The 16,069-nt window shown below is 40.7% G+C and overlaps 1 protein-coding gene across 13 annotated transcripts in view; it reads right to left on the reverse strand.

Annotated features, from left to right (window-relative positions):
• Positions 1–2,334: 2,334 nt before the first annotated feature.
• RASGRP3 (RAS guanyl releasing protein 3) overlaps positions 2,335–16,069 on the reverse strand; it is a 96,899-nt gene continuing 83,164 nt past the window's right edge. For all 13 annotated transcript variants that reach the window (XM_014854927.3, XM_070512268.1, XM_070512262.1 and 10 more), the window contains 6 exons: positions 14,948–15,063; positions 12,641–12,788; positions 8,161–8,197; positions 5,936–6,061; positions 5,229–5,593; positions 2,335–2,753 (listed from right to left, as the gene is read on the reverse strand). In XM_014854927.3, the coding sequence (XP_014710413.1) occupies positions 2,745–2,753; positions 5,229–5,593; positions 5,936–6,061; positions 8,161–8,197; positions 12,641–12,788; positions 14,948–15,063 (801 nt within the window). In that variant the 3' untranslated portion in view covers positions 2,335–2,744. The remainder of the gene's footprint in view (positions 2,754–5,228; positions 5,594–5,935; positions 6,062–8,160; positions 8,198–12,640; positions 12,789–14,947; positions 15,064–16,069) is intronic.

The following is a 16,069-nucleotide window of genomic DNA, read 5'->3' on the forward strand; positions in this document are numbered from 1 at the left end:
TTGGAGACACTCTGCTACCACGGAAATCTGGGGACATTATTGCTTCAGGAGGCAGCCCTTAATACAGCATTCAAATACCAATTAGGGCCACCCTCTGGTTTAGGCAGATCTTAAAAAGCATCAATCCAATTTACACATCCTTCACTGAAGACACAATCGCATCATCTAATGTACCCTCTTCTGGTACCTAATAATATTCACTGTTAAGCGTTTGGTTTTGCCTTTGCTTTTCACCTAAAAATGTGACCATGATCATCAAACCTATAAAACAAAAGTCTGGAGGAATCAGCTCTAACAGTTCTTTCTGCTCCACCATGGGTTTGCCTATTTTGTTTATTTTACTGATTGTGGGAAATTGATAGATTGGAAACATCGGAGTCGCCATTGGTTATGAGTAAGTGATATAATCAAAATTATAAAGCAGCTTATTATGGACTAAAATTCCTCTTCTGCAAAGTAATAATGGTAGTGTGTGTATATACATGTATATATCTCTCTCTATATACACACATACACACATTTATAGTTTATATACATATATACACACACATGTTTGTTTTATTTGTGTGTGTATTTTTCACTCAAGTTACACTTAGTGTCTTTGTAACAGGAAAGCTGACGATATAAAACTTTTCGTATATATGAAAACTCAAAAACAATCCCAACTAAGTGGCAAGTGCAATCATTGTTTTGAGAAGAAAAAGAACAGTCCAACATTTATTAAGAAGCTTCTTCGTGAATTTTCTTAAAATTAGAAAAAAAACACAAGAAAAGTTTCTTATAGTCAAATTGCCATTTTTTGTTTTTAATTTTGTTAACATGTATTTCCTCACATTTATGGATAGGATAGTGTACATACATAGAACCAGCACTTGGGGATGGCTGTTTGCCTTCCACCGTGCTTGCAAATGGTAACTGTGTTCTCTTATTTTCTAGCTTAATCACAGCTCCCTCAATGAATAACTTCATTGAATTTGCAATATCTCTGCAAACTGATCTCTGAATCTGCATGGCACAGTTAAGCCAGTTCTAGCAAATTTGGAACTGTATCTTAAAGAACTGTCTCACCTTACCACCCACAGGCTCTCAGCTCCTGAGAGCAGAAACCAAGTGTTGCTTGTCTTTGTGCATCTAGCACAGAACCTGCCCAAAGCAGGTGCTCAGCAAGTATTTGCTGAGCGGAACTGTCCTCAACTACCTAATGGAAAAAGAGAAGAAAGGCATTTCTTCACTGGACTGGCAAGTAGAAATGAATTCAGCCTTACCTGAAATAGACACACAAACTCCCAGAGGCGGACCAGCGCACCTCTGAGGGTATGGTTTCTGACCGGTCACTTGGGAGCATCATGCCCCTCACCCACAGGCTCAATTCCATCTCTGTTTTTGAACATCGTGGTCCAAGTTCTGTCTCCTCTCATAATGTAAGAAACAGATCCATGTCTAGTTATTTTGAGTCAATGGAAGATATTTAAAATATTGATACTTTAAAAGTTTAAATGAAATGTTAATCAAAGGTGGTTTGTGATGATTTGCTTTCTATGACTATTTTTTAATTACAGATGGCAATTTCTTAGGAAAAGCACAGGGGATTCTCATTCACAACCCAAAGTTTTCTTTTCTTTTCTTTCTAAGATCTTATTTTTCTCCCAAAGCCCCCTGGTACATAATTGTGTATTTTCAGTTGTGAGTCCTTCTAGTTGTGGCATGTGGGATGCCACCTCAGCATAGCTTGATGAGCGGTGCTGTGTCCGCACCCAGGATTCGAACTGACAAAACCCCCGGCCACCGAAGCAGAGCATGAACTTAACCACTCAGCCATAGGGCCAGCCCCCAAAGTTTTCTTTTTTAACAAACAAAATTCTTAAATCTATTTTGAGTTTCTAAAAATTGCTGGTGGTTTTGCATTTCACTAAGCGGTTTGTTTGATGGTTTGTTTTCCTCCTAAATTTTATTTCCAAAGGCTTGAACTGATTTTTTAAATTTCTAGTGACATTTCTTAACAGTAGTCTTAATAGAAGACTTAAGAAAGATAGCTAAACCTAGTCAGATGGGGCCAGTATAGTTAGTTATCCCCCATGGCAATCATAAATATTAGGAGAGTTTTCACGGCTGTGTCATAGCTTCCTAGTGATGCAGAATTGGTAAGACTTATGTGATATATAAACGTGTGACTTGTTACACATCATAATAGCAACTGTATGGTAAGAACCATGTAAACAGCTTCTCCTTGTAGAGATCATCATTAGAAGAACCACTGCACTCCAGGATCTTAAGAGCTTCCTTGTCCTTCAAAAAAATGCTAAGTCCTGGTCCCATCCAAAAAGCACGTGAAAAGACTTTTAAATTGACTCCTTGTTAAACTCCCTCCCAAAAGTTTATAAAAATACTGAAATAATATTCTCACAAAAAAAGCAAAGTCTGAGTTTAGAGAATGAGTATCAAGCACATGCACAAAAGCTTTCATTTGACCCGTATACAAATGGCTCTAGAGAAAGATACATGAGAAAATTGCCAACTACAGAACACGATCTTCGCGGCACCTGACTCAGGGCAGGGGAGAACGAAATAAATAGTTCATAGGGTAGATAAATCTTCTGTCCCTTAGTCCTGTTAGGGAGACCCCACGGTGGCACAAGGCAGTAAACTTCCAGATAAGTTCCTGAGAGTTGAAGTGTTCTTCAGAGTTTCTTATCTTGCTTCTTCTAAATGCCAACGTTATTGCCTTCAGTATCCTCAGCCTGAAGTCAGCCATCCTGCAATATGAATCAGAATCTGTTGTATGGCTGGGTCTCATTGAACAAAATAAAAATATTCCTAGAAAGTAGTTTATCAGATAAATTCGAGGAAATATCTCAAATGATCCATACCTTGTACTCTCAACATTTAGAGGGAATTAAAAGATTGTGTAGTCCACCCATCCCATGAAATCTTAAAGACGTCCATGCAGAGTCCAACAAGGATGCTTACTATAGTGCTCCCTAAAGGGTGACCCACAAAACGTTGGTCTCTGAAATGTTCTTTGTTGAAGTTTCCCTCTTAGAAATCCACATTGTAAATTAGTATAAGGGCACTGAGAAAATTTGTAAGGGAAAAAGATATATATCTCTCTATGTATAGCTATAGAGAGAGATATACATGAACATATTCAACTTTGTTTAGTCCAGCATTTTCTAGCCCTTCTATGATATTTGTTGATTATATTTAATTTAGCAGAAGATAACAGAAAACAAAGAAACATTATAACAGAAATATACATATTCTTACTGCCAAGAGATTAATTCTGACCTGTCCCTGCCATCCAAGGGGCTGAATGGTCATTGGTGAAATCATATCCACCACCACAGAAAACGTTTACACCCTTATATTTTAAAATGAGTGCAAATCCTGGAACTCTGCCAAAGGAAATGTACAGATTACAAACACAGTCTTTTCTGTCTATCAGTTTTACTTATAGGACTCATAAACATCATCTGATCCTAAATAATAAAATGTGTAGATCATGTCTCCTAGGCCATTCATTGATCTTGCCTGGCAGAAAAATTCTTAAATTTGAAAACTCCTTTGCCTACATATTCATCTCTTGGTATAATTTTGTCACGTTTTTTCCTTCTTGCTTTTTTCCCAAGCCAGAGTAAATGTCTTCTCATTTGTTACTGATATCGATGAAAGTGAGACTGTATCCTCTATGCATTTTACATAAGAACATTCTGCTTTCTTTAATTAGCACAAATAAAATTAAATATTAGTGTTCAATGAATATCTCTATGATTTATGAGATGAGAAAATTGAAAGGGTAAGCGAACACCTGAATATAAAGATCCAGCTTTCAAAGAATAAAATTAAGTTAAATTTTTAAAAACCCAGATCTTGTTTCTATTTCCTTATAGAGATTGGAGAGCAGGAAATCCTACCCATGTAAGTGATTGTCCTACGCCTAACAGGCTGTGAATTTCTCCAATCCCAGGAGCAAGGTTTCCGTAACTTGAACGGTGCTCAGCCAATAGAAGTGAACTCACGGCTAGTTCCACTATTTGTTAAACAAAAGCAGGTACTGCTCTGAATTCAAAGATGGCGCATGAGGTGGGAACCATCCTGAGAGCTCCATCCTGAAGGGGGCATCCTATGTGAATATACTAAAAACCATTGAATTCTATACTTTAAATGGGTAAATTTTATAGTATATAAATTATATCTCAATAAAGCTGCTTTTAAAAGTTGGTGTTATAAGAAAGAAAAAAAAAAAAGGCTCAGCAGGAACTCATAATAACCTCCATAAGACTGAAGATAATGTATGGCCTCCTTATTGTCTTCAGTGAGGAAGGAACTTGAGGAATTTTGGTGAAAGGTCATGGGAGTTTTTCTCATCATGGGAAACTATGGAGAGAGACCGTGTGTTTAGGTCTCCTGAAGAGTGGAATGTGGAGGACCACCCATAAGAATAAAGAGCACTGACTTGATCCAATGGGATCTCTGCCTAACCCAATATTCTGTTTATGAGAATGATTCAGTAGGGAAGCAATGGCTGCCCTCCATGACATTGCTTTAAAGGTTAGGAATATGACACCAATTTCCCTAAATCCTTTTTTCTTAATACACGATGGACTATTGACAAATTTATCTAAGTCCATCTTGAATCAATTTACATTTTCAGCTTGTTCTAACAATTCCATATGCTTCCAATTCACTTTGGATGATTTGAGTGAAATTTCTGTGTAGAGGCAGAACCTGGCTTGTAGAACCTTGAGGTCCCCACGTCTCTGATTCTTACCACTCCCTTCTCCATGATGCTGTCAGAAACCTCTTTTTTCAGTAGGGGCAAGAGTTTCCAACTCTCCTTCTCTGTCTGTAAGTCTTTTGCTTCCACTGCCTCCCCTGGGTTTGAGTCCTGATTCTACCTTGGAAAACTAAGCTGATCAGTATAGTGTATGGGTATATTGGATACATGCCATAGACATGGGTCCCTAGATATCATTTCAGCACACAGACATGGCAACCCTTACTAAATTTTAGAACCTATCTGGTTCAATTTTATCCATGATGAAACTGAGGTCCAAGGAGGAGAAATCATTTGCCCAGGGTCACAAAATTAGGCAACAGCAAGACTAAAAGTGATGTGTCTTGATTTCCAATTTCAAAACTAACAGGCTGCCTCCCAGACTCACTCATGCTCATCTCAGCCCCTCAGCCTCCCACTTCTGATTTTATCACTGGTTGGATCCAGCACTGACCTCACCATCCTGTCTGGTCGCACCCATGTCTGCTTCATCCTGGTGGGGTTCGAACTCGGTGCCCCTGTCAACAACATCCACACCAGCCTGCACCCTGGGCTTCTCATTTTCCCACTTGGCAAAGCCTTTGTCCTTAGCTGCTTTGTTATGGAACTTGGATTTCATTTTGGGGAAGGTGTGGGACCCTGAGTCCCCCCAGCCAGCCTCAGACCATACAGGCTCGGTCTGGGTAGCCTGGCTCGTGGTGGCCCGCTGCAGCCTCACAGAAATCTTGCGAGAAGAGCCTGTAACCAGTGTGATGGCTCTGCTGTCCAGGTCTCGGTGTCCAGCAGCAACACCAGGGAACTCGAACACTTCATCCTGCACTGGAAGGGGAAAGATTGTTGTGATTATTGTGATTCTTCGACATCTGACTGCTTTATGGCAAACCATCAAAGTTGGCGCAAACAAATGGAGTTTGACAAGCAAGATCCTGGAAGAACAGACAAGAGGCAGAACTAAATTGGTTGCAGGTGAGTTGCCCATTAGTGAGCCCTGAAAGCAGAGGGAAACAAGCTTGACTCAAGGGTTTTCCACCTCTGCTCACCCTGAAGAAGGTCTTGGTGTTCATAATGACTCTGGGTTCAGCTCCAGAACCCAACCAAGGTCCAGGTGTGGGAAGGTGAGCAGAGAGAAATCGTGGTAGGAGAGAAAGTAAAGAACATTACCTGGGGGCAATGAGGGGCTTCCAGGCAGCGAGCCAGGACTACTGCCCAAGGAGGGCACCCGGGCAAATCTCCTGCAGGCCAGAACCAGGAGGTCTTTGCACTGTTTGTGACAATTGGCTCCACAGTCTGAAAAACCCAGAGTATCACAGATGATTAGTGGGAACCACATGCATTTGGTGCAGACTGGTCTTCCAGGGTGGCGCTTGAGCTGTCAGCCTCCCCTCCCCCATCTTCATTTCTGTGTTGAATCTGAGTCTGGCTCAGGCACACAGAGTGTGTCTAGCAGCTGGAAAAGGGCCAGTGGGTCACTCTTGCCTTCCTGGCATTCCTAAAGTCTCACATTTGTTCAGCTTCTTCCTCTACACAATTCATTGAAGCGCTGGGGAGCAAACGAGCAGGGGCTAGCCTGAGTGGGGAGTTGCCTTTGCCCAAAACTAAATGCAAGTCATAAAGGACTGGGGTTCTTTCCTAGGCCAAGACAGATTCCCCCAAAGAGGCCCCTGAGCCGGAATGAGGGCAAGAAGCCCCAGCTTCTAGTCTCTCCCAGGACCAACTCTTGTCTCTTTTACAGTGATCGTTTACAGCGAGATGTCCCTCCAAGCAGTATTTGTCTGCACTTTTCATTCTTCTTCATTTCCCAAAACCTTTTCTAGGGCAAGTGACAGTATCTTTTGCTTCCTTTCTTTGCACAGACACAGAAAACAAGGTGGGCACATGCTCAATAAACATGTTCCAGATTTGACTATGGCTTTGAAATGGCATGCGGCAGATTCCATGCCATTTCCCATTAGGATGCTTTAGTTAAGAAAGAATATTAGTTACTACTTGGGGTAAAAAATTTTGGCCACTTTGGAAGATAGCAACACAATTATTTCATATGACGAGGGCCCTGCATTTCCCTTAGGCTCACTGAACAGATATGATCATTTTAAAGAGTATACTTCTCTCTTACCATCAAAGAGAAGAACCATTCTAATTATTTCCAATACCCATTTTTTCCCCAAATGGTCTTGTGTCAAATGGTCTTATAAAGACATCATGGAAAGATCAAATTTTAATACGTTCAGTGTATTTTAATTAGTTTTTTCACTCCATGTGCCTTTAAGAGAAAATATCATATGTACAAAGATGATCCAAGGGTTTAATTGATTTTTATCTTCATAAAATTGTGTGTGTGTGTGTGTATGTGGGTGGGTGGGTCTTTTAGGAGATAAGAGACAGAAACCAGAATAAAACTAATGACTTATGGCTGAGTAGTAAGATATCGCAATATCTTTGCTGCTTGAAAGTAAAAATCCAAAGTTAGACGAAGATAACTGATACAGAGAACTAAAGGGGAAGTTTTTTTGAGCAGTAAAAGGTGATTTCCATCAAGGTTCAGGAAAGCTCTCTGTTCCTGCAAAACGAGGGCCAAATACTGACAGAGGGCTGGAGAGAAAAAGGCATCACAAGGGTATAACATTAGTCTGAAGGCATTCTGGGATTAAGATGTTTCTTTTTGTAGTTTATTCTATTTTTCAAGAGCATTATCCGATTCTTCAAAGAACCGGTATAGACAGTATGCATAAAATATCCAGGAATTTTTTAAATTAAACACCAATAAAGTATAATAATCATATATGTGCAAGTAGCAACACATTCCTAAATGCCTGTTAATATGCATGTGTATTGCATTTATCAAATATATAGTTACTCAATTGTTTATAAATTTCAATTAAATGAGGGAGACATATGAACGAATTCATTGAAAGCGATAAAAATAAGTTTTCAGGTTTCTTTTCTCATCATCTGTGATTCAGTAGAGAAAGGAAGAGCTATATGAGAGCGGAAAGAAACGCGTATATATTACAGAAATGAGTGTGTGTTTTTTTGTCCCTTGAAGGGTATAGTTCTTGTATACAGCATTTTAGTTAGGCCTGTCCTGCTTCAGAATTCCCACCATAACCATATGCTCATGATTAGCAAGACATCTTAGAGATGGGGGCTCACGTATGCAGGTTGATAAGGGTGGTTTGCTTGCTCTTGTAACAAGCTAAAAAACTCCAGTCTGGGCTCTCCAGAATTCCAGGGAGTCCTTTCCTGGACTCATTAACTCTTCAGATGCCAGTGGCCCAAAAGACCCACGTTCTCCATGATGCCAAGAGTTTTCGGAGTTTCACCAGACAAGTTTGATGCCTGCCCCAAATGTCACATTTTTAAATTTTAACCAAGTAACATTTATTTACCTTTGCATTTGTATCCTTGCTTGATTATGCCCCAGAGCTGTAACAAAAGACAAAGGAATGTCAGGGAATCTGAAGAAAAAATCTGGAAAGAAAACAAGGCCACAGAGAAGGAAATCCTGGGAAGCGTGATGACTGGTAGAGCACAAACAGGATGTAACTGCTCCTGACACCCTTCCTGTCAGATAGCAGAACCCTCTCCCAGCCCCCACCCCAGCTGGGGCAATAACAGGAGTTATGCTTCCCTTTTCTTTCTGGGAGCCAAAGGGAGCTGGGATGGGAAACCGATGCTGGTGCATTTACTGGACTTTGGCATAATATGCTCTCAGGGAACTTTATGGGGGAGATTGTCACTCTATCTTTGGAAGCCCCCAGCACCCTCTGCCTTCTTTTTCATCACACTAGCTGCTCTTGACACCCCCTACAGGAAATTTAGCAACCTAAGCAACACACATCCCACTAAAGCATTTCGATTTTGCTAGGTTATTTTCTGAGGAGCATTTGTACCTTGAAGGAATACAGAAGAGAATAAGATCCGCTATTTATTCATGTATTCATTCTCCGTATTTGCTCCGTGTTTGGCCTGTGCCAAGGCTGTGGGAGATGCAGAAAAGGCAGAGATTCTGCCAACCAAGTAGGAAGCAGGCTGTAGGAAAGTGACAAACGACTCAGGAGAGATGAGAGGGCCTACAGTTCCAGGAGGGAGCTTTTGCCCAGCAGTTCAGGGGCATCATCCTGGTGGTGGTGTCTTTGCCCACCTGACACACATCAACTCCATAAAGAAGGGGCCTTCCCATGTTCTTTCTCGTGCCTCCCACAGCACTTGCACATGGGTACCAGGGACACCAGAAACATGCGTTAACAAATATTGATGCATTAAATGGGCTGAGCTCAAGCTGGAGAAGCTCCATTCCTAACCTTTTAGTGTTTAGGTTAGGTGGCTGATATCTACTTAATAAAATGATTTGAAAGAAACAGGGCCCATGGCCTACTGAGGCTGATGGGGGTGTGTTCACAATGTATTATAGGGGAACAATGTCCTGAGTGTCATCATGGCCCAATGAGAAGAGTGAATAGCTGCCAATGTGAAGTGACTCAAGGGCATTAGGAAGGCTACCCCTTGCCTTCTTTTTGACAAGGAAATTCCACCAGCGGAGAATGATTCCGCTGAGCCTTAGAAGTTACTTGGTCCTTCAGAATACATTATTAAGATGCAAATGTCTCCTGGAACAGGGCATTATTTTGCTTTTGGGACAGGAAGGATTATTAAGACAACTAACTGGAAGCAAGTCGTCAGGTGCCTAGGATGACTGGAAGAGGGATGGGGAGGAGTGAACACAGAAAAGGGAAGTGGGTGGTCAGGACAATCACGTGTTCAGAACTATAAGGATCTTTAAGATCATCTAGTTTGCTTCTCTTTTATACAAGGTGAGTGTGATGATCCAGGGAATTAAATAATTTGCAAGGTCTCACATCTGGGAAACTTTGTAGTGTTAAGAAATTGTTTTCTCAGGGAGCCCTTAGTAGTAGTCATAACAATAATCATAATGGCTAATGATTATTGAACTCTCGCTATGTGAGAGGCACAGTTTTAAGCTCTTTATGTGTATTAACTCATTTAATGTTCACAATATCCTTATGGGATAGGTAATAATAATTTTCTCATTTTTACAGATGAGGAGACTAAGCTACAGAGAAGTGAAGTCACTTGGCAAGGTCTCATAGCTAGTAAGTAGGGGAAGGAGAATGTGTCACTTGAGGGAAAGACAAGAAGCCATTGCCCTGGGTGTTTTGTGTGTGAGCAAAAGCTACTGATCTAGGAAAAGAAAGGATAAGATTTAAGAAGAAGCATCCTAATATCTGGATATGGCACGTTATTAGCATAGCTGCAGGAACTGCTGAAAAAGATATAGTCGAGATGAGTGGTAGGTATCAGGAGGGGAGATCAGCGCATCCATCGCTTGCTAATGATTACTTAATAACTTGGAGATGACTCTAGGCAGGAAGAGGCTTTGGGTCAGCGTGCCAGCCAAGGACAGGAGACGGTGACCTCATGTAGCTGGTACGCAGGAGTACTTCCCACAGTCCTTTGATTTGAGACCTCAAGCTACCGTCAGATTTGGAGCAAATGTTTGTGGTATAAGGAGCACCGGACTGGGAGTCAGGAGACCCGGATATGAGTCATGGTCCTGCTGCTAATGATCCATGTGAACTTAAAGAAGTCACTTAACTTCTCCAGACCTCAAGTAAGGGAATTAGCAAAACTCTTTCAGTTCTGGAATTCTAATTCTAAAATAAATACATTTCAACTAGTGTCTGTTTGCCCTCCTTACCCTTAAGATGGAATTTATTTCAAAAGCAGGTGGTCCAGGCACTGAAAAATGGTTCCTCTACATTCTCCCACAATTCCCTCCAAGAACACATCTACTGAGTTAAATTTATAAATCCCTTTAAAAACCAATGGACTTTAAAAAAATGTGTGAGTAAAGATCAAATCAAATTGTACCAATGAAATGAAATATATTTTGAAAAAATAAAAAGGGCTATCAAAACTTTAAATGAGTTAATTTCAATTAAACTCCAAAAGTATCAAGGAATACTAAAAAAAAGGAAACATTTACTCTGAGCTATGTGGCATGCAATACGTCTGCTATCATTTAATCACCACAACAACATGACAGGTAAGTTTTAACCCCCTTTTACAGATAGGAAAACAACCACTCACAGGTGGTCAAGAACTTGGTCAAAGACATAGAGTTAATAAGGGGCAGAATTGAGATTCAAAGCTAGGGTTCCAGACTGCAAGTCCAGAGCTTTCTACCTCATCACAGCTGCCTCAAGAATGTAGTGCCAGCAAATCTGCTCTCATGAGTTGGGGAGAGGAGTGTGGAAGCCCCTGAGAAAGACTACCTTTCTGCTTCTACAGAACCAGTGACTCCATAGAAGGAAGAGACCTCCAGAAGGGCTGGAGAGCAGAGATAAGATCTTGAGATATGATAAGGGCCCTCCAGCTCTCACACCACACCAAAGGACAGATGTCTCAACCTGACTTTTGGCTGAGCAGTGCCATGGCCCAACAGATTCACTGGACCCCAGTCTGAGGGAGAGAGTTACACATGGCCCCATCCCACTTCAGCATTTTTCAGGTCTAGATACATCCAAAAGTTCCCATTGGAAGTGAGAAACAAGAAAAAGGAGATGTATTCGTTGTATGATAAAGTGGTCAAGTGATGCAGTCCAGAGGCAAAGCTGCTAGAAGAAGAACCTCTCCTTCCCCGGGGTGGGCGAAAGGAGCTAGTTAGGCTGGCCTTGCCCTTGACGACATCAGCTGTTGTGACTACCTGAGGCCATTTTTGAGGTAACCACTGCCTCTTATTTACCCATGCTCAGAGGAGTGTGTGCTTGAACACAAACCCCTGCCTTTGGGTCCGTCACAGCCAGTTCTTCAAGCATAGTATGGGAAAAATGTAATTTAGTGGTAGCATATAATATCAGCTATGAATTCAGTATGGGTCACCAGTGAGCCATGACTCCCGAACGAAGCTAACAGAGCTGAGCTCTGGTATCTTAACAGAGGAGCAACAGTCATACTCACCTGGCTGCTGGGCCACCCTCAACTAGAGTACCACAATTTCCATTTTATATAACTTGCGTGTCAACTAGAAGATGTTCAGGGCCCAAGAGTATTTGTTTAATATGAGCACCAAAGCCGGATTTAGTTGTCAAAGAATTACCAAGTGTGGGGAAATGAAGTGTACAATCTTCATTTGTTGCAGTGATGCAGGCAGAGCACAGGATTCAGAGTCAGAACACCTGTGTTTGAGTCCCAGCCCTGGTTCATTATTGGCTGTGAAATCCTGGGAAACTTGAGTTATCCTCTCTGGACCTCTCCATCTTCATAGGCAAATGGGGAGAGCCACATGCCCACCTCAGGGACTAGTTATGAGGATTAATTACACTAACGTCCATGGAAGTACTTCCTTACCGTCAAGTGCCAAGTAAATGTTATTACTATAACCATCTCCTCCCCAGAAAGACTTTTTTTTTCCTTTTTGAGTTATGAATTATTGAGCCATGCTATGATGGATTTCTAGTTACTGACACCATATGAAATAAGAATTGGGAGGAACTGGCTAAGATGAATACTCCCCTTAAATGTACTCATTTATGAGTATTAGCGATGAAGGCCAGGGGCCATTGGGTGGAACCTTTCCTGGCAGGGATTAACAGACACTCCGCTCTCGAGTTATCAGGCCTCATCAACCTTCCCTGTCTTCACCAGCCCTACATTCCTAGAAAGAATAGAGCTAACCCCGCAGATTTTGCTTTTGCTTTTCATTTAATTTTTAATTTCAAGGAGCCATCCTGTTTTGTTTCTGATCTAAGGCAGGCGCTGGACTCCGTTAGTGTCTCATTTTCCTATCTTCTCAGAATGATACACAAATAACTCCATACAAGAGAAAACAATGGAAAACAGACTTACAAATCCTGCACAGTGTTCGCAGAAGGTTGGCTTGAGATAGGTCATCTCCTGAAAATTATGGACAAATCCTGGTCCCATTTTACAGTGCAGTTGGGACTTAGCTCTCAGGAAGTAAGCCATCATTTCATCTTTACTTATTAGGCCATCCCTGTGAAAAGAATCCAAGAAGCGAGGGATCTTTGAATACCATATTGCTAAGTAGTTGCCACGCTTTAATCATCCACCTCCCCAACCTTTGTGGCCAAAAGCAGGTGGGGAATATTCACATCTCTGTCACATCTGAAAGGAAGAGAGGACCTCAAAGGACAGCTTTAAGTGCCAAAGTCATTCTTAGTAAGCAGAAGGTGTGCGTGTGTGGAGACCACATCCTTCTGTGCCAATTCAGAACTCCTTATATCTCATCTGTCCTCTCTTGGGGTGCTCCTGTTTCGAAGGCAGTCATGCTCCCATCCCCCGTTCTCCAGCCTCCACCGGACACTGCTCCTACTAGGTTTTGCTCCATCTCTTTACCCACTCCTTCCTCTGTCTATAAATACACTCAGGACTTCCCCTCTTAAAAAATGTCTTTCCTCATTCTTTCTGCCATCTCCAACACTTGTCTTTTCTCTCTTCCTTCTCTTACTCCCAAAGTTTTCGAAAAGAGTAGTTATGAGACGTTGTTTCCATTTCCTTCAATTACTCTTTACTCCATATAATCAGGTTTCTAGCCCTACCGTTCTATTGAACCTGTCACAATGACATCCTCATGGCCTTTTCTCATTCTTTGAACTTGCTGACCTCCTGGCAGCATGTGACCTGGGGACAGGTTTCCTCCTTTTTGACACTCTCTCCTGCATGGACACCTGTGATTCCATGCAGCCCTGGTTTCCCTCTCGCCTCTCAGGCTCCTCCTTCTCCAGCTCTTCTGCAGAACCCACTTCTTCGTTTCAGCTTCTACTTGTGGGGAGAGGAGTCCCCGAAGCTGCATTCCTCAGGCCCCACGCTCATGTTCCTCTAAACTTTCCCATCAGAATTTGCTCACACTCCTGGGACTCCAGCTTACACAGCTGGGCTGAAGACCTAACAGCTCATATCTCCTGCCCTGACTGTTCTGACTCTTGGTACCGCATCGTCAACAACTTGCTAGAATCTCTTCCTGGATGGTTCACTGTCCTTTCAAAACCAACATAGCTAAACTGTCTGAAAAGAAATCATGGGAGCTACGAATACTCCAAATTTCGTTTTTAGAAAAATTATAGATATTTACATATCTGCTTGGATAATCTCAGTTCTAGCTAAAGAACCAGCAGAGAAAAGAAATGAAGACTAGGAAGTGATTTTAAGTCCACGTCCTATGTGTATGCCACTGACAGAAGCAAAGTAAGGGAAGAAGTGGGTAGTTTGCAGGCAATTTAAATTTTATTTTCTAAGGGAATTTTATGTTTCTAATAATTTAATTTGTTTAAGAAGTTTTCTTTGTTCTAGATACACAATGAAGATGAATTAAGGTTTTAAGACATTTATGATGTCTTTCCTTGATGTGTTGAATTGCTTACCGATTTTATTTTTAAAAAATCCTCACACCAACAAAAATTTAGTGGATTTTAGTGTGATATAATTTGGATATTTCACCAATATGAAAATCCAGCATTTCATTACAGTTGATTTCTAAACTAGGAACTAATTAAAAATTAAGCAATCAAATTATTAATGTCAGGGTTTCTTGGCAAAAACTTTTTTTAATCATTATTTTTTAATGAGCTGGGTTTTAGCTTCTAAAGCCATTTAATTTTTCAGGAATCATTTGAAGCTAAAGAGAAACATATACAACCTTTGACTAGCAAAGAAAAAAACAAAGCATGGCCATCTCTTAGCTATCTGCAGCCATCACCTGCTCTCCTAAAGACCATGAGTAACATAAAATAATCTTACTTACTTGATGAGTTTTAAGATTGCCTTCAGGCCCGCTGGTGCTGAGGACTCTACCAGGCTAGATCTAACTATATTTCTCCTCTATTCTTTTTTCATGGCGGTTTTGGGCTTGATGAACTAGCTAAGCAGTGGAAGTAATATGGGAAATGGAGAGCCAGGTTAACTTGCAAATGAGTACTTGTACCCAACACTGATGAGGCGGTCTGCCTTGTGAGTCCATCCAAATAGTCATGTCAGTGAGCACCAAGGAAACATCAGTGAAAAGTTACTTTTGGCTCGTCAACACACTAAGACTGAAGCAGTCAAGATGTAAACTAAAGATTCCCCTGCTTTCCTCTGAAAATCATTTTCTGCTTCAGGACAGTTGCATTAAAATGTAACAAAATGAAAACTTACTGATCTTTGTCCAGCACACAGAAGGAATCCAAGAAGGGAAAATTGGCAGCTATACTTTCAAAGTCCTCTTGGGAGATGTACCCATCATGGTCATGGTCATAGTTTCTAAACACAGACTGAAAAGGAAAGACAAATATTTATTGAATGACTATTGGTGAGTCAGGCTCTGAACTCATGATTGAGAAAGCAATGATAACTAGCATATTATTCTTTCTATCAAGGGGCTTAGAATCTAGTGAGAGATAATGAAATCAAGAAGCCTCTATGGTATAATAAGATAAGTGCGATGCTGAGGACAAAAACAGAGTGCACTGCGGGGAGAGGGGAAGGAGATTTTAAAAGGTTTCCTGGAGAAAGTGAGGTCTAAACTGAAACCTCAGGGTTGAGCAGGAGTTAGGCTTGTGGAATTCACAAAAGCCAATACTACAACAATAGGAAATGCAGCTTTAAAATGTTTATCTCAAAAATTAAAGCATACGTTAAATGCAATTCCAATCAAATTCCAGTGGGAATTTGTTGTAAATGAACAAACTGACTCTAAAGTTAAAAAAGAGGTGACCATGTTGAGAAGAGCCTAACACTGTTTAAGGTGAGAAGTAATGAGGGAGAATGAGCCCTATAGGAAATCAAACAACCTACAAAACTACATTAATCAAAACATGGCATTGTAACTTACTGCAGAGAGTAAAGTCCAGAAACAGATCCCTGTGTATATAGGAATTCAGAATATCAGAGAGTATCTTTTCAAATCCACAGGGAATTTATGGATTCTCCAATAATTGCTTTTGAGTTAAATGGCTAATAATCTGACAAAATTAATTGCCGCTGAAATAAAGTCTAGATGCATTAAATATTTTAACGTAAAGCAATAAAGCTGTAAAAGTACCAAAGGTAAATAGATAAAAGTATTTTTCATGCTTTATCATCTTTCAGTGAGAAAGGCCTTTCTTAGCATATCAAAGTCAGATGTCACAAACAAAAACATTTTATTACAATAAAATGTAAAATATCTGAATCAAAAAAGCTCAATTAACAAACTTAAAGAAAAATAGAGAAAATTATTTGCAACATATACGAGAACAAAGACACAAAAGGAAAATAGGCGATCACTGAGGTAAAAAT

This window comes from Equus asinus, chromosome 6 (genome assembly GCF_041296235.1).
Source record: "Equus asinus isolate D_3611 breed Donkey chromosome 6, EquAss-T2T_v2, whole genome shotgun sequence".
Lineage (NCBI taxonomy): Eukaryota > Metazoa > Chordata > Mammalia > Perissodactyla > Equidae > Equus > Equus asinus.